This window comes from Liolophura sinensis, chromosome 10, assembly GCF_032854445.1.
Source record: "Liolophura sinensis isolate JHLJ2023 chromosome 10, CUHK_Ljap_v2, whole genome shotgun sequence".
Classification (NCBI taxonomy): Eukaryota; Metazoa; Mollusca; class Polyplacophora; order Chitonida; family Chitonidae; genus Liolophura; species Liolophura sinensis.
Window position 1 is genome coordinate 28,678,076 of NC_088304.1, and position 22,057 is coordinate 28,700,132.

A 22,057-nucleotide genomic window follows, 5' to 3' on the forward strand; every position below is an offset into this window, starting at 1 on the left:
ACTGCATTTGTATGTCTGGAAAGTTCATTTTCATGCTCTGTCTACGTATCTGGGTTGATCACGTGATCGATTTTCTAGTTGACTACTGTCATATTATTATCTTATCGAGTTGTGTTTTTAAACTATATTTATTATGACTCATTTGTATGTGTAAATGAGCCTTCCTCCACACCGTGTTATAACACATGTATTATATACTTGTCCATCATACTCCCAGTAAAAGAAGTGACCCGTGCACATCAGGATTATTTGCCGAACTACAGCTGGTATATCTCTGATCGCATTCTGATACGTTTTTCTCAAACTGTGGCCACGTTGCCTGTTCAGTGTTGCACTGTGTTGCAGTAACAGAGAGGTAAGCTTTATATAGCTCGACTGTTGCGCAGAAGTCAGGTGAGCCTTTACGTGTTATATAATTCAATAACGCCGTACAAGCTGCTATTAGTTAAGTATTTACATAAACAGCATAAAACCATTACTGAACTAAATTTACAAGAGGCAGGTCGCTGTGAGATCAAATCCAGCTCATGATGACTTCCTCTTCGCACGTGGGTTCCTTTCGGGCTCTCCCCGTTTTCTTCCCATCATAATTCTAACTGCCGTCAAGTAAGTTAGAAATATTCTTGAGCACGGCATAAAACGACAATCAGATTACATAAAATAACTATCAGGCTACGATTCACAGTCTTTACCGAAAAACCGACCGAGGGATGACAGTATTGCATTGTTACTTTGAAGGCTAGTTTACATATATTTACATTTCCTAAATCTCAGGATTTAATGTTTTTTATAGCGTAGATAGTAGAACCAGTGCGGCGCCGACAGTGTGATAGTTGGCAAATGGTCAGACGTAACCGGTGAAATACAGCCTCTTGTCAGTTTACCTCAGTCAGGGTTTTATTCTAATGTCTCATGCACATCTTTAAATAGTAACTACTTGGCCTTCCTCAGCACCATGGTCTAAACAGAACTAGGTAAGAAAACCGCGGTGATTTTAATTGAAATTTATTAGATGTCATTGGTCTAGATATACTCAAAATGCCGGGTTGTCACCACATTTATTAAACAATCACTTGAAACAATGCAAAAGAGCCATGCTACGGCATACTTAGTCAATGAACAGATAGGTAATAGTGTAATATTTTCATTATAAAACCATATACATTCCAGCACGACGGTACAGAATGTATTGCTTTGAAGCATGAGCCTTAAACAAGCCAGAAAACATGTGGCATTTAGTCCGGCGTACCCAGTGATCAGTTGATATTAGAAACTGGTCTGTTTGTTAGCTTGCTTACTATACAAACCCAAAAAACAAATTCAAAGTAAAATACACTTATTGTATGTGTTCACAAATATGATGCCAAAACAATAGTGCGGAATGGATAAAATTAGATCATTTTGTACAGCATTGACTTTCATAATGGCAGCACCAATGCGTCATACACAATTGACTTTGTCTGCATGGTTAACGACGACCAGGGGAGAGAGTAGGATTGCTTTTACCTTTAACAACAAAAGAGTTCAAACTCAGAACTTCCGTATTATGATGTTCAAATATTTATTCTATCTATGTGTCGAAACAGTAATTCGTCAGCCAGCCCTCAACCAATATACAAAGACGTTCCAAATCAATAATCGTAAAGCTAATTCCTAAAAGGACAACCTCGTCGGGTCATATCAAAGACTTTAAAAGTGGTACTTGCTCCTGTGACTGAGTGGGGTGTAAATAGATAAATGAATCAAAGTATGCATCGTTCATATTAGGCTTTTTCTTAGCACTTATTTGTGTTCATCATGGGACGTCAGCGTATATATACTGTGCACAAGCGGTTGATTGATTCATTGTTGTTGTTGTTTGAACAAACTTGCATAAATCCACATCTTGATACCAACGGAATCGATCAGCATACACGCCTACAATGTAGTGTTTTCACAGCTGATTGAGTTTTGCTGGCAAAAGCGATATATGATGTACGTTGTTCAGTACAGGTCTTCTGGCTACACATCTGTTTTAGGCTTTACAAATGTAAATGTAGGGCTGATAGTATCTGTATAAATTTAAACTAATGTTATTTCAGTAAAATATGTTAATTCATATTCAAGCAAATCGTATGGTATCTGTCGGTCGTATAGGGATCACCCAACCTCATTTATTTATTTGATTATTTACGCCGTACTCAAGAATATTTCACTTATACGACAGCGGTCAGCATTATGGTGGGAGCGTAGGTTGCTGCGGGACTTTCCCATTTATGACCGAAGAGGCAGCCAATACGTGCTGGACTTGAACTCGCAGCGACCTCATTGGTGAGATGATTTGCTGTCATAGCGCTGCGCTAGTGCGCTATCCACCAGGCCAAGTTGGTCCCAAGCTATAAAATTACAATATACATGTAGGTGGTAACCAGCGCCTGCTAATGGGTACCCAGCACCGGCTAAGGTGTACCCAGCGCCGGCTAATGTGTACCCAGCACCGGCTAAGGTGTACCCAGCGCCAGCTAATGTGTACCCAGCACCGGCTAAGGTGTGCCCAGCGATGGTCAAAGTCATCCCAAGTCAATCGTATCGCAAACAAAACTCGTGTTGGTTACCTTTTCTTAACCAACGCATTTACAAGGATATATATTACATCTTTTTCAAAACTGAAATCAAACTGGCGTACCTGACAAGAAGAAGATTGTGGTCGCTGCTCTGGTTTTGCCTTAATGATGTTGCCTTTTGGGTTTTATTATACAAAAACATCTCATCACAGCGTGTCTAGTAATAACTACTGAACAACTGACATTAAAGAACTTGCAATTAACATATCTGTATTGTTTTACCTGATTCTGCTTACGCCGTCGAACTATAGGGGCTTATATAGTTGTACTGCTGTTTAAGCATTTACGTGAACAGTTATAAATATCCTCCCACCGAGTTAAAGTGACCAGAGACCGAATTCCACGGAACACAAGTGGCCATTTATCAAATACCACACTGTTATCGTAGGTGATGTTTTAGGGCCATAAATGAGGAGTTGTATACGTTCTTGAACCTTGGTCCCAGTCTGTGAAAGATCGTCCATAGAATTCGATCTAGTTTCTAGTGTCAAAAGTAAGGTCGGTCTTAAAAGTGTATCATTCTTCACAGGAATAAAGATGGCGAATGTCTATTGGCTAATACCGCAGATGGGACAGGATGGATGTAACGTTACTGACTTTTTAAGTCACTGGGGACCTAACTGAATGTATTTATAGTTTCGAGACCGGGCCTCCCAGCAAGGAGCAGGTGGTGATAAATAACATGAAAGTGAACGGATCCTTAAAGATCCATACATTCATCTGATTCATAAAACTGCATTCTTGCCCTGTCTCCAATGTTTTGAATTTGCTTTATTTTCACGTGACCAAAGAGGGCTGACGATTGGCTTAGGGCAGCTATGACATCATTGTAAAACTAGAATTGTATAGAGGTAGGATAAATATGATACGGGTCACGAGGTCACCCCAAAACTAGGCCATACCTGTAGACCAATCTGGCGCCATTGTCTGGTTTGCATGCGCGGTTGTGTTTTGAGTGGACTTTCACAAGTTTACTTGGATTATCCTGATACCCGATGAAGTCACGTGATCATTGCTGCGGGATTATCCGTGTCAAGGGCTGAGTGTACAGCCCTGTAATTTATACATTGGGGTTTCTGCACACGTCTCAATGCATTGGTTTGTCTTTTAAAGTCAGACAGAGGAAATCGCTCATCACGAATCTAGCAGCAATGAAAGGGATACTTTGTGCTGTGATTTTCATTGGCATTGCCTCTGGGCAGAGTCGAGTGCCTATCCCAGCTACACCCCTAGGACACGCGTACAAGGGTGTCCCTGCCAGTGCTCAAATCCACATCGAGTTCTTCATAGACCTATTGTGCCCGGACAGTAAGGCGGCCTTTCCAGTGCTCAAGCAGGTCGGCGACCACTATGGGAATTCTGTCAGGATTTCGACAATTCAGTTTCCGCTGCCGTACCACAGAAATGCCTTCTTGGCTGCAATGGTGAGTGTATGACCATTGGTTAAGAAAACGGCACACGTTCATTATTTCATGTAAATTTTAGGAATTAATGAATAGTTCACTGTTGTTTTTCCTATTGCAACAACAGAAACAAATAGAATGAAGTTTGGATATTGTATTTTCGGGCATTTCAAGATTATGCTTAATCTTTGCATTGATACAAGAACCGTTTTAATATCAAAATCATTTTTTGTTTTTGCTACAACAAAAACAAATAGTTGATCATCGAAAAACTGACAGTTTCTTAGCAAAGCTGTAAAAAATATTTCTTAAAAAAAAAATCTGATTTTGTATTTGGGCATTTCAAGATTATTTTCTTTGCATGAATATAGGAACTGTTTTGTTATGGGTGTCAATACATTCTATACCAGAAAGGGTACTGAATCCTTGCCAGTGGATTACCTGTTTAATTTTAATATACTTTCAATGTAATCGTATGATATGTTAATCCGAACAACGGAATGTTTGCAGTAAGTGAGGAGTTAACCGAGATCGAGTTGGAAAAATATTGCTTATAGCTTTGAAGGATTACTGAAGCGTAAGGTGTCTTGTAAGCTGCATTTAGTTATTGGCCTGTCCTGATGTGTAAGAGCGAAATAAGTCTGTCAGCCTTCCTTTCTAAAGTGTAAAATGAGACTTCGGAGGGCCCATAGTCAGTGATGTTGGGCAGTATGGTGTAAGCATTGTTATAACAACTGGTGTTTGAAAAGTTTCATATATTGTTGAAATGCCCTTGCCTTTTGTTAGTCGGTTTATATTGCGAGTGCAGTGTGGTGGCTAGTATTGTTAAAGGGACAATTTTGAAAACCTATACAAGCGTGATTTGTGTCTTTTACAGAGTTTACAGACTCGTGTTACAGTAAGCATAAATGTCGGGTCATAACCGATAGTACGTATGTGGCTCTCCATGAGTAGTTTCGGAATAAATTAACCATAGCTTTGACACTACAACTCATACGTTGTTGACCTCAAATACGTTGGGTAATTTTTACAGAGTGGACCGATTGTAGGCGTCACGATTCCCCATAGAGAAAGAGAAGTAAATTATTCAAAAGAGATTACAGAAAGTTACAGAAAATTTCTTCAGCGATATTACAAAAAAGTAAACATAGGTTAGTATTTGATGTCGCATTAAGCTATATGCCATTCACGTGAGGATTTCTGAATAGGTCATGGTTTGTATTTAAGTAGAAATCAAAATGCCGATAGCCCATCATATATTTACCGCCAAAAATAATGCATCTCAAAATATCTTCGGTGATGATGTTGAAAAATATCAAAATTTCAATAAAGACGAAGAAAACTCCTATGACGTCTTAAAGGGCAAATACAAACAACCTAATTTTGCTTTTAAAAATAGTTATTGAAAGTACTTCCAATGCGGTTTTAAGTTTTCGATGTAGTTTCTTTTACTTTAACTTTAAATCTTCTTTCGGCTGAAGGGTAAGATGCTTGATTTATTAGCACAAACATATTTGATATGTATTTGTTTTTCTCTTAATTGTTTTTATCCATATTCAATATTTTTCTCTTATATGATTTCTGTTAATTTATGACTTGAGAAAAGGGAAAGTCGGGAAAAAACAGCAGAATTTGGAATCCGTACCTCTACCGAGTGAAAGACAATACTCTAAACCATTCCCCCTCTCGAGATATCGCAGTAGACTTTTTGCCACACATATGGTTGACGAGAAGATTTTGGCCGTAATCTTCCCCTGGATGTCCGTCGTCTGTGATACGCTTAACGCTGATCAGTTGTGTCCCCTATTATGTGTACCGGTACAAACATTCATAACGATACATGACTAAATGTAATGTGGCGCTGTTGACATGGGACAGTGATTTATTTTCTCGGTGGTTGGGTGAGGTGGGAGGGGTAGTTGTGGCGGACATGCTAAGTACCATCTTTATCATGTATATCATGAGCACAAGTAAAGGGCTCAGCCGGTCGCTAACAGTGTTTTTCTCACGACAATCTCTTGGTCCGTTGCCATCTAACACGAATCCATCTCTCTTCATGTCAGTTGTGGCCTCGAATCAGTTGGATGGACAGGTACTTCGCACAAAGCCGTCGGTTACTCCCCGCTCTCTACTTTCCTAGAGTCATAAATAAAGTACGGTCTTAAGCAACCATGAAATACATAAATTATAGAAATGAATTCATTATTCAGTGTTATTAATGTTAACAATTTCACTCAGCTATACGCTATATAGTTCTGTGCACTGCCGTGCATGTTACGGGGACGCTGTATGTTAACCTGTAACTGTAGTATACCATAAACATCCAGGGTCTGCTAATACGAATCCATTCCCCACCTCCATCCCCACCCCAACCATTACATACACCTAACTTTGGTTGTATATATTACATTGAGACGTTGAGAGGGCTTCGTGCAAGTAGACCCGTACCATATCAAAAGTAATGTCACTAAATTAAGGTTTACATTGCTAGTTACATGCTATATGTATAACACGATGAATATATCGTCCCTTAATTTGGACTCAATAAAGATCTGGGTTGACTATAAAAAAGATCGCCAGAGTGTTTGATCATACCACCCACACGTAAATCATAAAAACGTATGGCGCAGAAACTCGCGATGTAGCTGCCAATGACTTTTTTTTTACTAATGTGCTTATATGGCCTTACGGAAATCTTACCTTTGAAATCGTTGAAGACAACTTCCCCTCAACATGTATGGTGTGCAAGCCTGTGTTTCATACAAATGACCATCAGTAACATCACAACGGTGGGTAGTTTTCCCCGGGGGACCTCAGTTTCCCCCACCCATAAGGCTGATCGCACAGAATATGTTAAAACGTCGTGAATAAAAATAGTAAACAAGAAATAAATAAGTAATAACACTGCCTTTTTTGTTTTATATATTTCTTTGGGGAACATTGGTCCTTGAGTTTTCTAGATCATATCTTCCCAACATCATATCTTCCCTAGATCATGTCTTCCCTAGATCATGTCTTCCCTAGATCATATCTTCCCTAGACCACATCTTCCCTAGATCATGTCTTGCCTAGATCATATCTTCCCAAGATCATATCTTCCCTAGATCATGTCTTCCCTAGATCATATCTTCCCTAGATCATATCTTCCCTAGATCATATCTCCCCTAGATCATGTCTTCCCTAGACCACATCTTCCTTAGATCATGTCTTGCCTAGATCATATCTTCCCAAGATCATATCTTCCCTAGATCATGTCTTCCCTAGATCATATCTTCCCTAGATCATATCTTCCCTAGATCATGTCTTCCCTAGATTATGTCTTCCCTAGATCATATCTTCCCTAGATCATATCTTCCCTAGACCACATCTTCCCTAGATCATATCTCCCCTAGATCATGTCTTCCCTAGATCATATCTTCCCTAGATCATATCTTCCCTAGACCACATCTTCCCTAGATCATGTCTTGCCTAGATCATATCTTCCCAAGATCATATCTTCCCTAGATCATGTCTTCCCTAGATCATATCTTCCCTAGATCATGTCTTGCCCTAATGTTGACTTCTTCTCTTTACCAGGGAGTTCAGGTTGTACATAACATGACGAACGGTAATGTGAACAAGGTGTACGAGTGGATGGGGCTCATATTTGACAACATGGATCAATTCGGAGGCTCCGTCAACTACAACGTCCCCGAAAACAAAACTGTTGGGTAAGATCAGCATAGCATATAGTCAGTTCGATTTTCTAAAGAAAATAGAATATTTGAAATACTGGTGTCTCTTCTGCAGTGATGTGACAAAGATTTCCACAACAGTAGGTAGAATACGGTCACAATTTTGTTTCATTTCATGAAAACAAGTCTTATATCTGACATGTCCATATATGACATCAGACCTCTATTACTTTTTCATATGCAACAAATGTCACGTTTGGTCAAGTAACTCAGACGCCATCATTCCGTCAAAATTTGGACCCTACTATGCCAGAAGCCAACACGCCAGGAGACGTCACTCACGTCTTCATCCCTACTATTTCCACCGGGCTCTATCGGGTTTCTTCCCACCATACGGCCTCAGTTTCTCATTAATTTTCCATAAGCGACAATGTTACGTTTAGCGCTATAGCTCAGTCCCAAACAGTCCGTGGCCTTTGGTGCATACCTTGCCCAGCCTGTAAGAAAGCAGCCATGAAAATCTTGACATAGGTTGACCATTAAAATCTGAACCTTTCCATGCCGGCAGCTGCTGGAGGGGTGCGTAGCAACGCCAAGGGGACGTCACTAGAGTCTCATCACCTCATCTCTCCTTGTGTCCTCTCGCTCAACTATCTTGGAAATGTGTCTGTCTGTCTGCTTCTGATAACTCTCAATCTTGAACTTTAAAGCTTTGTAGCGCATACTGCTCAAAACGAAAGTTGCTAATAGGGTTCTGATTAAATAATGCTGGCCGCCATCTTATAGGTGAAATATTCAGCGTAAAACACCAATCAAATAAATAAATAAATCATCACTACCTGACACCGTGGGTGTATTTCAATCTCTGCACTGGTGATGAACCCACACGAAAACGAGATTTCGAATGCCAACGTCTGACAGGAGGTCATGAGTTCGCGAACTAGGCTTTTACTCGCCATTTCTTCAGGGTTGGAACAGGTTACAGCTTGGAAAGCACTGAAATAAAGCGGCTTCTGTGTCTGTATATTTGCGTTTATTCATTCGTATCCTCTGAGATGAGCAAACTTAGTTCGAGAATGCTCTGACGTTAGGTTTGGCATAGATCTGAGATTTGCTTCACTCTTCCCAGTTTAGCTGTGGGAAATACAGATCTGCACTCTTCCATTTACTAACCTGGAACTCGGTCCTTCCGTGTGTGCTGTCCTTAATATGTCAAAACTGCCCGCTATCAAAACATTTTTCCTGTAATCCTAGAGTAATTCTTACTTCATATCACCTGGTTATTCGTGAATAATAACCATAACGTCACAATTGACACGAATGTATTTGTTACATCGACGACGAAACAAACTTCGTTAACCACCATTTTCGATTTCTCGGTACCCGAGAAAGATAAACTCGAGGAATGATTTGATTAAAATTAGTGAGATGTACACCATCTCAACGGCGATTGACAAATTGTTTGGGGGGTCTTTAATTTGTGTGTCAATAATGAATAGAAATGATATATAAGCAATTATATTGTGAAAGAAGATGGTCTTAACTTTGGGAAGAGCTGTCGAGTTCTCCCTAGCGGGTCATGTGACTTGAAAATGGTAGCTTGCGAAGTTCTGATGCTGTCCGAGTGGGTTTATTGGTTGCATTTGTGTTATGTGCGATGTTATGGCCTTTATTATTCACACATAATGAGCTAAGATGAATTCAGAATTATTTTAAGATCATGGGTACCTCTTTTTGTGGCGGGGCCTCCGTGGCTCAGTCGGTTCGCGCGCTAGCGCAGCGCAATGACTTAGGAGCCTCTCACCAATGCGGTCGCTGTGAGTGCAAGTCCAGCTCATGCTGGCTTTCTCTCCGGCCGTAAGTGGGAAGATCTGCCAGCAACCTGCGGTTGGTCGTCCGTTTCCCCCGGGCTGTGCCCGGTTTCCACCCACCATACTGCTATCCGCCGTCGTATAAGTGAAATATTCTTGAGTACGGCGTAAAACACGAATCAAAAAAAAAAATCTTTTGTGGCGTACAGCGTTGCCACTTGCGAGGCCGCGCAGGTAACAGGGCGGAGTTCCAAGTTAGTGAATGTAACGGTTCAAAACGGTTAATGTGTAAGCTTTTCTGGGAACATGGCCAACCGATCTCAGAGCTAGGTTTGGCAAAAGTTTTCTTCGGTCAAAGATAGCCCCAATCCAACATCAGAGCACGCTCCAACCTGATGCAGTTTCCATGGCAGTGTGTCACGTCGTTTGAGAAAAAAATTAAATGTTAAATAGGCCTTCACGGACTTAAATTTGCTGATACTTATGTTCCTTATCTTTTCATCTGTCAATTAATCACAAGCGCTTATTTTCCTTATCTGTGTGGGCCGGAGACTTCTTGGTGATGCTCAAAGCGATCGGCTGTACTGACAGTCTCGACATACTTGACAAGGCTAGGTAACTACATCTGGCGTTTGAATGGAGCGCGCTCTGACGTTGGTTTGGGGTCCATGAGGCTGGATAAAATTTTGCCAATCCTAACGTCAGAACCGTCGTCTACTAGAGAACACTGCACTCAGGTTACACACTTACGTTGATTCGAATTCATCCCATGTGTGCTATCGCCCAGAATTTCAACTTAAAATACACAGGATTACATTTGTGAAAAACGAAAGTTGTAATAGGCAACAGGTTCTATATCCCCCCCCCCCCACCCACACCCACACACTCAATGCAAACACCAGAGAGTTTAAGGCAGCTGGTATTCAACATAAACTGGATTATCTCCCATTACTCGTCCTTGCAGGGCCCTTGATTATCTCCCATTACTAGTCCCTGCAGGGCCCTTGGCGGAGGATTGTAAATGCGACCATGTTAATTGTTGATATTCACGTCTGATGTCATCTCATATAAGCATATGCACCTTCTCATATCTCTTATCATGTAAAGAAAAACGTCGACTGGCTGTCAAGTATGGACTAAAACTAATGAGCCCATGTCTTTCATATATATAGTACATCTTTTAATTCATGATCGGCCCTCGGGTAGTACTTCACACCTATGACCACCAATCTGTACAGTTTTCTTTGTCTCCTTGATGATTTTCTCTGAAGGGATTTTGCCGCACTTGCCGGTGGAATGGGTTTGTCGACATCTCACTTTGCTGACTTGTTGGTCAACGATGGCTCAATGAACATGGCCACAAGGGTAGACTGGAAATACGGCTGCACCCGTGAGTACTGGACCCCTGACCGATTCTAATTGGCCATTTTAACAACAACGACATCTGTTGTAGACCTGCTCTAGGTTACCAATGTTACCAATGTAATATTCCGGGAAACAAAATACAGAGTTTCAGCACTAATTCTTGCATAAGCATCGCTACTCAGTAATATCTACTGCTTCGTACTGTCCATTTTGTGTTTTTTATATTAGCTGTTTCCACATTACTTTTGGGAATTTAAATATTTAAATGTGCACGTTAATTATGTGTTGCAAGCCATGGCAGATTTAAATTTCAATGATGCATCAACATGTTGCAAGCCATATGCTTGGGCACTGTTTGCCTTTCTATTTGAATGGAACGCTCGAGAGAAATAGGACATTTTAAGCTAAGATCACGCAATGGACTCACTTTTAAAATATCTCATGAAACTTTTTTTTAGTTTGGTTGTTTTTTTTTTTCGGAAACTGTGCTCCTTAGATTTAAATCTCATAACGCAACTTCATTTACTCAGATACCCTCGGCGATGTTCATTCAAAAGTTCTGTCTAGTAAAATGCATTTGAAAGTTTGGATTCTACAGTTGCCTTTTCTACGAATACTGTCATCAGTGACGTCACATCCGGTTTTTGAAACTTAACACAGCTAGACCAGACGAATCTACTTTGAAACACGTTATTTCAACCAAAAGTTATGGATGTGACGTCACTGAAACCCTCTGGTTCACTACAGACCACCGTTTTAAACCATTTTTCATAGATGAAAAATTCGTGGACAGTGTTTGATAATATTTCACCTGACATATATTCCTTATAATGTTATTTTTACCTTTCAGCACGCATCTGCTCTCATTGTTTATTGTTTGTGACAACAAATGATGCCCGTTGCTGGTAGACCGTTTGGATAGTCTTACGTTCTTTATCTTTTCAAAAGGAACTTTCATTTCTTCCATCCTCAAATCTGGGCGTAATTGTATAATTCAACCACAATTGTAAACCACAAGCCAGTATGACCCAGGAACCTCTTAACAATACGGTCGCTGTGAGTTCAAGTCCAACCCATTCCTATCTGTTCGTATGCGTGAAGGTCTGTCAGCAACATGCGTATGGTCGTGATTTCCCCGGGGCTCTGTCCGGTTTCATCATAGCAAAAACTAATCAAATACATAACTATAACAAGCTAATAGCTTTACCTTAACCCCTGCTGTTCGGACAGGCGGCATTGCCGGCACTCCATGGTTTATCGTTAATGGCGTTCTGGTGACGGCTGACGAGAGATGGGGATTCGCTGACTGGAAACAGCTTCTAGATGGAATACTGGTGCAGGAAAAGAATAACGAGGTAGTATAACACGAGATTTAGTCCTGCTCCTGCAATGAAATTCCATAGGTCTGGTCCCTCTGCATTGTTTTAATGTTGCTGTATGTTAAATGTGATGACAACACAGCATTTTGAGAAATCTAGACCAGTGACGTCTAACAAATTACAAATAACATCACTATTTTAACCATTTTCTTTTTTAATTCTGCTTAAGCCATGGAGCTAGTCGGCGTGTAGATTGCTACTATGTAAGCATTTACATGAACAGTTACAAGAAAACCCTAACTGAGGTTAACATTATCTAATCTGTGAATCTCACCAGAAAGTCTCCTGTCTGCGTGATGCTGGAATGTATTCTGTTATCATAACACAAAATTGTGTCATATTTAACATAATATCCTGTAAGTCTAATAGAATGGTTATGTTGAATTAATAGAATATGTGTATTATACTGAACAAAATTAACTGCTGCAATAACAAAATACATTCTAACAGCAACCAGGTAAAAGACTTAAATATAACAGATGAATTTTTTGATTTGGTTTTACTCTTTATGCTGTAAGGCTTTCATTATATTAATATTTAAGTCAAATAAATAATACGGCAAATACCTTTGAAGAAAAGAGAGTACCCATCAGTGTTCACTGAGCATAGCTTCTCGTATCCGTTATATTTTCAGCATAGTTCTGTTTTGTTGGCCATCATTCATTGTTAGATTTCGCCATAATTTTAGTAGTTTAAAGCTCTTGAATATAATAAGCCACACGTTCAGCAACATTTTGGCAAGGAACCACGTTGTTTTAGCATGTACAACAAAAGATATAAAACCTGATAAAGAAAAAGTAGAGCTTCAACATAAATGTATGAAGAGGGACATAAGCATTATATACTTGCGGAATAGAAAAATGACGAGATGAAAGAGAGAAGAAGTTTTGGACTTTATGACTCCTAGTAGTCGTATGAATGTATGAGAAATTGTTAAGTACGTCGTAAAGCCCGAAGTATATACACATCCTAATTATTGCCTGTTTCGTAAGGGGAAACCCTTGCAGGAATCGTTCTTCGGCGTGTCGGGCCATCTACCCGCTTTATCAGTACCATCGTGACAGCCAGTAGTCACACATCCCGGCATGCCATCGCGGTACGCCTCGTTCACTGACATATCGAACATTCTACCCAGGCTTCGACACACTTCAAATGGTAATAACTCTTCATGATCACTTTCTAGCTGGCGAAATTAACCCAGGGTCAAATGACGGCTTTTGTTATCTTGGCATATGTGTGGGCATGTGCACACATGGCTGCACAACATTATCAAGAATTCGTGCTCATTTCATTGTACACATTAGTTTTTTCGCCTGCCTTTAATAAATGCAGGAACGTTTACAATTTTAAAACGTGAGTAGCATGGAAGTCTCCTAATATTGAAGAAAACTGATTATATAAACTGTTTAGAGTGCCGATGTGTGAAAGGTGGTTAGGATGACACCGTTTCAGGCAATGACAGTTTCTAAGCTTTGTGCCTCAACATGATATAGGGCTTCGCAGTAACGGGAATGGTTTGATTACAAACTAAAAGTTTTGAATCATAATTTAGCCAGAAAATAAGCAATCTGTTCACTGATATCTGACGTAAAAACCCTCTAGCTAGGTATCTTATCTGTAACCAAACCTTCACGCAAATGTAAGATATTCTGTCTGGCATAAAGCCGAGTCCACACGTTGCCATTGTCTAGTCGCTATTTCACGCCATTGTAACATTCGACAAAAACGCAGCTTACAAAACTAACGTGTCCTGTTTTCATTCCACTTGCCGAAATCAACGGGTACATTCGACAACTCGCATCGTCTGGACGCAGGCATTGAAACAGACTTCTATTTTCATTCCACTTGTCGAATTCGACACATACATTCAACAAATTGCATCGTTTCAGTGTATCTGTTCGCATCTGAACGTTTCAATGTAACTGTTCTTCTCATAAACGGTAGCCGAATTATTAAGTAAATTACAAAGCATGTAGTACGGCATAAAACACCAATCAAATCAATCAATAAATACAAAGCATGTGCATGGATGGCCTCTATTTGCGAATTAATATCTATATTTTAGTTTATTAGTAATTAGTGAATAACAATGGATTATTTTTATATTGATTTACATTATTCATCTTAACTGTAAATAAAACCAATTTGTTTCAATTGTTGATGATTTCATTATGGCATGAACTAAGATGGATGGAACGAAGTGGTGCAAATATTAGTGTTTTGCTGAAGAGAGATGTGTCATTTCGGTTCACTGATATAGCACAAAATATTAGTTTTACATCACACTAAGTTAATTTTTTGGTGGCATGCTAAGTGGTGTATTGTGCATGTGATTGGGAAGGCTTGTTAATGCTTCATGTCTTTCTTCATCGCTTGTATATATAATTTCTTATCTCACCTTTTCTTAAAGGGCATTATTGTTATTACCATTGCAGAATTGAATGGTTTTGATTTTATTTCAGAAAAGCGGAAGCCCACGTTTTCAGCCTATGTATTCTGCTCACTTTAGAATGCCCCAGATAGCTAGCAATCGTTTTGTATTTGCATTTCTTGGGATTATACTCTGTGTATTCCACAATACCGTTGGCGTGTAATGTCACAAAATGGGAAACATGAATAACTCTTGTTTTGCCATTTATTTCAAAATGCTTGAGCATGGTTTTAAACAGTCAAATAATCATAATTAATCAAACCATGTAAACATATTCAGACAAATGTGGACATAGTTATTAGGATTCGTGTACTTCTATTGACGGTTTGTGCATGAAATCCCGTGCAGGATCTACTGAAGGTCCGTGCAGGATCCTCTGAAGGTCAGTGCAGGATCTATTGAAGGTCCGTGCAGGATGTGTACAGGTTTAGGAGCTGAAAGTCAGTGCAGGATCTACTGAAGGTCAGTGCAAGATCTACTGAAGGTCCCTGCAGGATGTACTGAAGGTCCCTGCAGGATGTACAGGTTTATGAGCTGACATCCCGTTCAGGATCTACTGAAGGTCCGTGCAAGATCTACGGAAGGTCCGTACAGGGTCTGCTGAATTTATTCGTCGAAAGGCTCATGCACGATCTTTTGAAGGTCCTGTCAGGGTCTACTAAAGGTCCGTGCAGGATTTTCCCTGAAGATCTGAAAAATGTATGGAATTCAGCATTCTGGATCTCCTGAAGGTCCGTGCAGGATGTACAGGTTCATGAGCTTAAAGCCGGTGCAGGATCTACTGAAGATCCTTGCAGGATCTACTGAAGGTGTGTGCAGGACGTATAGGTTCATGAGCAAGATTTCCTGAAGGTCCGTGCAGGATCTACTGAAGGTCAGTGCAGGATCTACTCAAGGTCGGTGCAGGATGTACAGGTTCGTGAGCTGAAAGCCGGTGCAGGATCTACTGAAAGTCCGTGCAGGATCTACAATAAGGTCCGTGCAGGATGTACAGGTTTATGAGTTGAAATCCTGTGCAGAATCTACTGAAGGTTAGTGTAGGATATACCGAAGGTCCGTGCAGGATCTACTGAAGGTCGGTGCAGGATCTCCTGAATGTCCCTGCAAGATGTACAGATTCATGAGCTGAAAACCCGTGCAGGATCTACTGAAGGTCCGTGCAGGATGTACTAAAGGTCCGTGCAGGATCTACTGAATGTCCCTGCAGGATCTACTGAAGATCTTTGCAGGAAGTGCAGGTTCATGTCCTGAAGGCCAGAGCGGGATCTACTGAAAGTCCGTGCAGGATCTACTGAAGGTCCGTGCAGGATCTACTGAAGGTCCGTGCAGGATCTACTGAAGGTCCGTGCAGGATCTAGTGAAGGCCCGTGCAGGATCTACTGAAAGTCCGTGCGGGGTCTGCTGAAGGCCCGTGCAGGATCTACGGAAGATCCGTACAGGGTGTACTTAATCTATCCGTCGAAAGGTTCATGCACGATCTTTAGAAGGTCTTTCAGGGTCTACTCAACCCGTGCAGGGTTGTCCCCTGAAGATCTGAAAAATGCATGGAATTCAGTCTTGTAAGTGGAACCTTCTGATTATTCACTACTATGAGTGGGTACATTTTAAAGCAAACATGAACTGTCAAGTTCACTGACCTGAAGCATATATGACACCAGTATATTGACATCTACAACAACTGTAAATCTCCTCTCTAGAGCTTTCACTAAACACATTGTAAATCAAACCTTCTCTATCTTTCGCTTTACATCCTTGCCACAAAGAGACAAGCATGACGTCTGGAGCCTGTGAGACGCACGTATAGGTTTGTTTATGTTTAGCCTCATCACGTGCGTTCTCCTGCGAAACTATTTAGTCATTTAAGCATACATCAATAAAATTGTTTTAGGTTTTGGTTAGAATCATGTTGTACATACTCTAGATAAAGAGAATGCATCTGTATAAAGTATTGTTAGACAAAGGTTGAGACGGATTGTTTGTTTTTTCTGACATCACTTCCATCCTCACCACCGTGACCCCAGTGGCCACGGCGTTGTACAAGGTTTCTGTACAATATTTACTCGTGGTGGCAGGGATGTGAAGGGAAAGGTAGAGAGCGACGCATACACTGCAAGGGGTATGACACGAAGCATCGGTTGTGTTTCAAAGCCGTGTGACGTCATCCAGATTTGGATCAGATGGAATTGCCCTAAAAAGCCTTGTAGAGTGATCCGAGCCCAGGATCAAGAAACTATCTTAAACATAAATCTGAAATAGCCTTTACACCAAAACATTTTACGGCTTTAAATTTTTTACCGTATATACCTTAATCTTTTTTTTCTATTTTAATACACAAACTTTCACAAAATTGAAAATTAGCTCTTATGTAAAAAATTAAGCTGAGAAATAATACCACAAGGTAAGACTAATCCTGACTTTAGTCTAAGATAGCTTCGTTATCCTGGGGCCAGGGCTTTAGCAGATACGTAATAAGTTTTTAATGGTTTGGTTTATTTTTTTTAATATCTTGGCTTCATTTTTTTTTTATTCCGGAGAATAAATAATCTGTATTATTGTTTTTGTGTTATATTGTAAAGGTTTGTTTTGTGTTTGTGGGGTTCTGCATGTTCTGTGTTATATGGGCCGAGTGTCCGGTGAATGATATGTCCAACGTGAGCATGTGAGCTTGGGATACGCTTCATTAATCTGCATGGTTTTTGACACAAGGATTGCACTAACATAACATATCATAACGTCTAAGATGAGGTTCCAATGCAAGCCTTGACAATCAACGCTTGTTTTATAGGTTTACCATTTTGCCTTGCAAAAGAAAATAATTTTTGTAAAGATGTAACGTTTCTTGAGCCCCTTCATCATACTTATCTCCTACAGATTTATTAATTCTCAATTTTGACAAATTTCATTTCTTCACAGAATGTCCGGACGTAACAAGCAGTAAAACTGAACGTCACTGTAACCTCCGTTTGCATTACAGTTATCAGTTTTCATACACAATTGATTGCTTAGAGCAAAAATGAAAATTCATGAAAACTACGTCAAATGAATATTTATACATCTGACCGCTTAATGTTCGCACTAGTGGGTGAGCAATTTGCTACTCTTTAAACATTTACCTAAACAGTTAGAATTAACCATTTACTGAGATAAATTGGCAAGAGGCCATATATCATCGGCCAAGTGTGACCATTTCCAAATGTCACATTGTTTGAAAGTAACTTGTCCGGAAATTGTTGCATGAACTGAGAAATTATAGTTTTCGTTCTTGGAACATAATTATGTCATGATTATAGGACTGAAGCAGCCCAATCCGAAAGGTCTTGATATAATCCGCAAGATTGCCGCCAGCGTCAATATTAGCGTATAAAGCAAATATTTGAGCACCAAAAGAGAATTTTATCTTTCAGTGATGAAGACGAGAAGAATCCCTGTACCAAGACGTGTTGGAATGTACGTCAGGGGACGTCTCGCTCTCTAATAATCAAGTGATGAGGAATGACCACAGTCTAGCCTACACGATATGGTCCAAAAGACGACTGGATTCTTACAACCAACGGCATGAGGATTTCCGTTCCATTATTTGTAAAGCATTTATCGTAATGCAATAAACTCTGAACGATACGCAAACGTAGTAATTCAATATTCCTTACCTATCATATACATACATTTGAGTGTGTTCAAGGATAACTTACTATTTGAACAATAATTCAGTCTATGAAGTAATAATTAAAAACATACATTTTAGATACCATTTATTATCGATAAAGTTACTATAACTAAATAAAACGACATTTAGTGCATGAAAGCAAGACACTGATAATTCTTACAGTGAGCGACTATCTGCACAATTAAATGTTCATTGGCTGGTATATATTTATTGATTGATTTATACATTTATTTGATTGCTATACATGTTTATTCTTTACCACGGTCTTCACTAATACTGGAATAAGATCAAATAATTTATTTAACTGATTGGGCGGGGGAAAGTCATTTATAAACATCATATACTTGTCAAGGTATGGGGCACGATAAGACAAGGGTCTGTTGAGCATCGGAGACAATGGAAAAGGGGATTTCCCGCCGTTTTATATATAAACACGTGGATAAAATATCAAGAACACCTGTATTACATTACACCTGTATTTACACGTAAATTATACCTCGTCTCTGTGTTAAATGGAATAAGTCACAAAGGCTCGAAAACAAAATCCCTATATATATATATATATATATATATATATATATATATATATATATATATATATATATATATATATATACGGTCCAGTAACGGATTTCTTTCGCGTCCATTGTATGACTGTAATTTTTGATATTGTCCCGGATCTGTGGTTGCCTGATTCACAATTCTATCTTAGTTCCGCTTAACCCTAGACCAAGGCCCACACGATATTCCAACGATTCATGTGAACGATTATATGGTAACAAGTTAGATGCCCCCTATAACACTGACGGTCACACTGAACTATTGGTAAAAAGCATAGTGCTGTCACGATGTTAGTTGCTCTAAGTTATTAGACCTCGTTACTCTAGAATTACTCAAAATGTGGTGATGTCATTACACTTATTAAACATTTGCATGCCTCTAGTTTGTAACAGATCAGGAAGACTATGTTCAGCTGGTATAGTCTTGATCTTATTACCCCAAAACAACGTATAGCGGCGGTTCTTAATTTGTTTGTTTGGTGTTTGCGCCCTATTCAAGAATATTTCCCTTAAACGATGACGGCCAACATTAGAGTGGGGATACAGGGCAGGGCCCAGGGAAAACCCACAATCATCCACAGGCAGCTGGCAGTCCTCCCCAGGTATACGGCCGGAGGGGTCATTGCGATCACGGAAACCCCCGTATCGCGGTAAGACAATGATATGGAAATATTTTGTGAAGCTATAGTTTTACTGTTCTTTGTTCTCCAGTATTTTATTTATATGTATTTTTTCATAAAAATTGTAAATTTATCACAATAATTTCAATGTATTTTTAAACTAAACTATGATGCTGATGTTATTTAGTTTCATGAATTGCTCAGGAGAAAAAAAAAATCATTATAAAAGAATTAAGCATCTAGGCTTACGCAACGACATTTACGCGACACAATTCTTTCTACCTTTATGCTCAGGTGTGAATAAAATGCTTGAAATTTACTTATATACGTGTATATTGTCCGTCAGCAAATCTGACATTAAATTTCCGTTGTATACGAATAGAGAAAGACGGACAAGAATGTTTCACTTATACGAGGAAACCGGGCAGAGCCTGGGGGAAACCCACGTTCATCCGCAGGTTGCTGACAGACGTTTCCATGTTCAGACGGAGAGGAAGTCAGCATGAGCTGGACCTGAACTCACAGCGACCGCATTGGTAGGAGACCCTAATAGACCCTATTTGAAGACTTCGTTGAGAAAGCTTACTGCTTTAAGAACGCGTGTTACCCCGTAAAGCTGGCTTGTTGCGCTAAGATAGCTCCTTTAAATATGGCTTGCTCCTCTGTCGTGTTGCATTGATTCCTCTGAATGAAAACTTTAGCACACCAGACGTCGACCGAAATGGACGTAAACTATGCAATAATGACGGATTCATACAAAGAGAAGATGTCTGCAGTTTTCAATGATGCAGGAAAGACACAAGGTATTTTCTTGGCGAATGAATGCAATCAGTATCCCATCGTGCACCATGCTAAAAATACAAGTTGCTCTTTGATTGTAATTTTGTATATCCAAGGTGAAGATCTAATTCAACATGACGAATATACAATCACTAACCCTGGATTGTGGAATTATCATAGGAACAGATATGAAGCACAGTGGCAGAAATTCTCGAGACATTGTTCATATTTACTTACAGTATATTGTGTATACTCTTAGCAATACTTCAGAAACGTGGATGAAATAACGCTGACTCATCAGTTTTTGCGGTAATAACTTGTGACGTTGATTGAAATCGTCACATAACACACAGGATTCAACAAGAGGTACAAGGCGTCATGTGTTCACGGCATATGAATGTTGCGACTTCGGTACTCTGCTATCCGATTAAGAATAATTTACTGATGTACTGCTAATTTGCAAAAGGGTCTGTTTCCTTTTTGCCCTGTGAATGTTGCAACATAAAACATAGTATTTCTTGAACTCTGATGAATAAATCCGTCTCAAAGCAGAAAAGGGAGCTGGCCTTACAATCGCCAAGACCCACCTACTGGGTGTTCAAACCTGCCATTGGACAAGAGATTTGTGTGTTTCTCACCTCACACACATTTATTATGGGACTTTGACCGTTCGTGCAGTCTGAAAATCGTTGAAGACCACTTGTCTTCCACGAACACTGTTTGAATATTTGTACCTCACACATAGGAAAGTTTGTCAGGGATGTACCTTCCTCTTCCTCTACCCAGAAAACTGACCGCCATCGTATAAGTGAAAACTTCTTGACAATATATTCAGCTAACGGAGTTGTGTCATCTCTGATCATCAGAAGGGTAACGCATGTTCACCGTGAAGTCTATGCCAATCAGCTACCTCCTAGTTTTGAAGGAGGTCTGTTGGTAGAATGGTCAAGATAGTTGGCGTGTATTGCTGGTGATTTGTATGGTGCTTGACTCTGAGGTACATATACCTGGTTCGTAACTCGGAGAGGTTTGGGCCAAATTTCACCACTGTCTACATGAGTTAATGTTATAACCAGAAAGTGTAAATCTCTAGTCACGATACCACTGTTACTTAACCTTCCGTTTCTATGTAAAAAAAAAAAATCTGAAAATTTGTGAAGCGCGCAACTTCCAGCCCCTCACAAACCTTCTTGGTTTCCCCAGTATCCAGTTTCCCTAATATTACTATGCCTGAAAAGGCATTTTATACGTTATTACCACATAGCGTATAAACTATAAAGCAACACATCATTTCACCCGGTTTTTGTGAAATGTGACATCTTAATATCAATGTAAGCCAATATGGTGGTTAAAATAAGTATAACAAATTACGCTCAAATTAGACAAATCAAGCTGTTGTTTTATTAACACAGAATAATGGACATCTACATCCGGGGTCTGAAGTCACATTATACAAATGCTTTTTTTGGTACATGATAGTTTCATCTCCAGGGAAACATGTACATATTACTTTATACAATCAAAAAAAAAATCATGCTAAAATACATTCTGTTATTGCAGAAGATTATTCTGTTAAATATAAAACACATATTCTGTTAATTTAACATAAAGATCCTATTAGACTAACATGATGTTGTGCTGAATATAACAGAACATTGTGTTAAAATTAAAGAATGCATTGTAGTATCACTGAGATAACAGATTTTCTGTTCAGATTAACAGATTAATGTATCGATTCTATGTGGAATGGTCCAGCGATCGTCCTAC

The 22,057-nt window shown here is 39.6% G+C and overlaps 1 protein-coding gene across 2 annotated transcripts; it reads left to right on the forward strand.

The window, feature by feature from the left end:
- The first annotated feature begins 72 nt into the window (after positions 1-72).
- On the forward strand, positions 73-18,869 carry LOC135476662 (uncharacterized). Of its 2 annotated transcripts, XM_064756763.1 has the most exons (6): positions 73-355; positions 3,717-4,027; positions 7,583-7,716; positions 10,763-10,881; positions 12,087-12,211; positions 18,071-18,208. In XM_064756763.1, the coding sequence occupies exons 2-6, from the start codon at positions 3,755-3,757 to the stop codon at positions 18,071-18,073; spliced, it is 654 nt and encodes a 217-aa protein (XP_064612833.1). In that variant the 5' UTR covers positions 73-355; positions 3,717-3,754; the 3' UTR covers positions 18,074-18,208. The 2 variants fall into 2 exon arrangements, with proteins under 2 accessions (XP_064612833.1, XP_064612834.1); XM_064756764.1 differs by lacking the exons at positions 73-355; positions 12,087-12,211 and having other exon boundaries at positions 3,315-4,027; positions 18,071-18,869.
- The last annotated feature ends 3,188 nt before the right edge of the window (positions 18,870-22,057 follow it).

What these genes read in the sequence shown, in the direction of transcription:
- LOC135476662 (XM_064756763.1), top strand. Translation starts at nt 3,755, where the DNA reads ATGAAAGGGATACTTTGTGCTGTGATTTTCATTGGCATTGCCTCTGGG. An exon ending in CCCGAAAACAAAACTGTTGG is followed by an intron (nt 7,717 to 10,762) that starts GTAAGATCAGCA and finishes TTTTCTCTGAAG; the next exon opens with GGATTTTGCCGCACTTGCCG. An exon ending in CTGGAAATACGGCTGCACCC is followed by an intron (nt 10,882 to 12,086) that starts GTGAGTACTGGA and finishes CTGTTCGGACAG; the next exon opens with GCGGCATTGCCGGCACTCCA.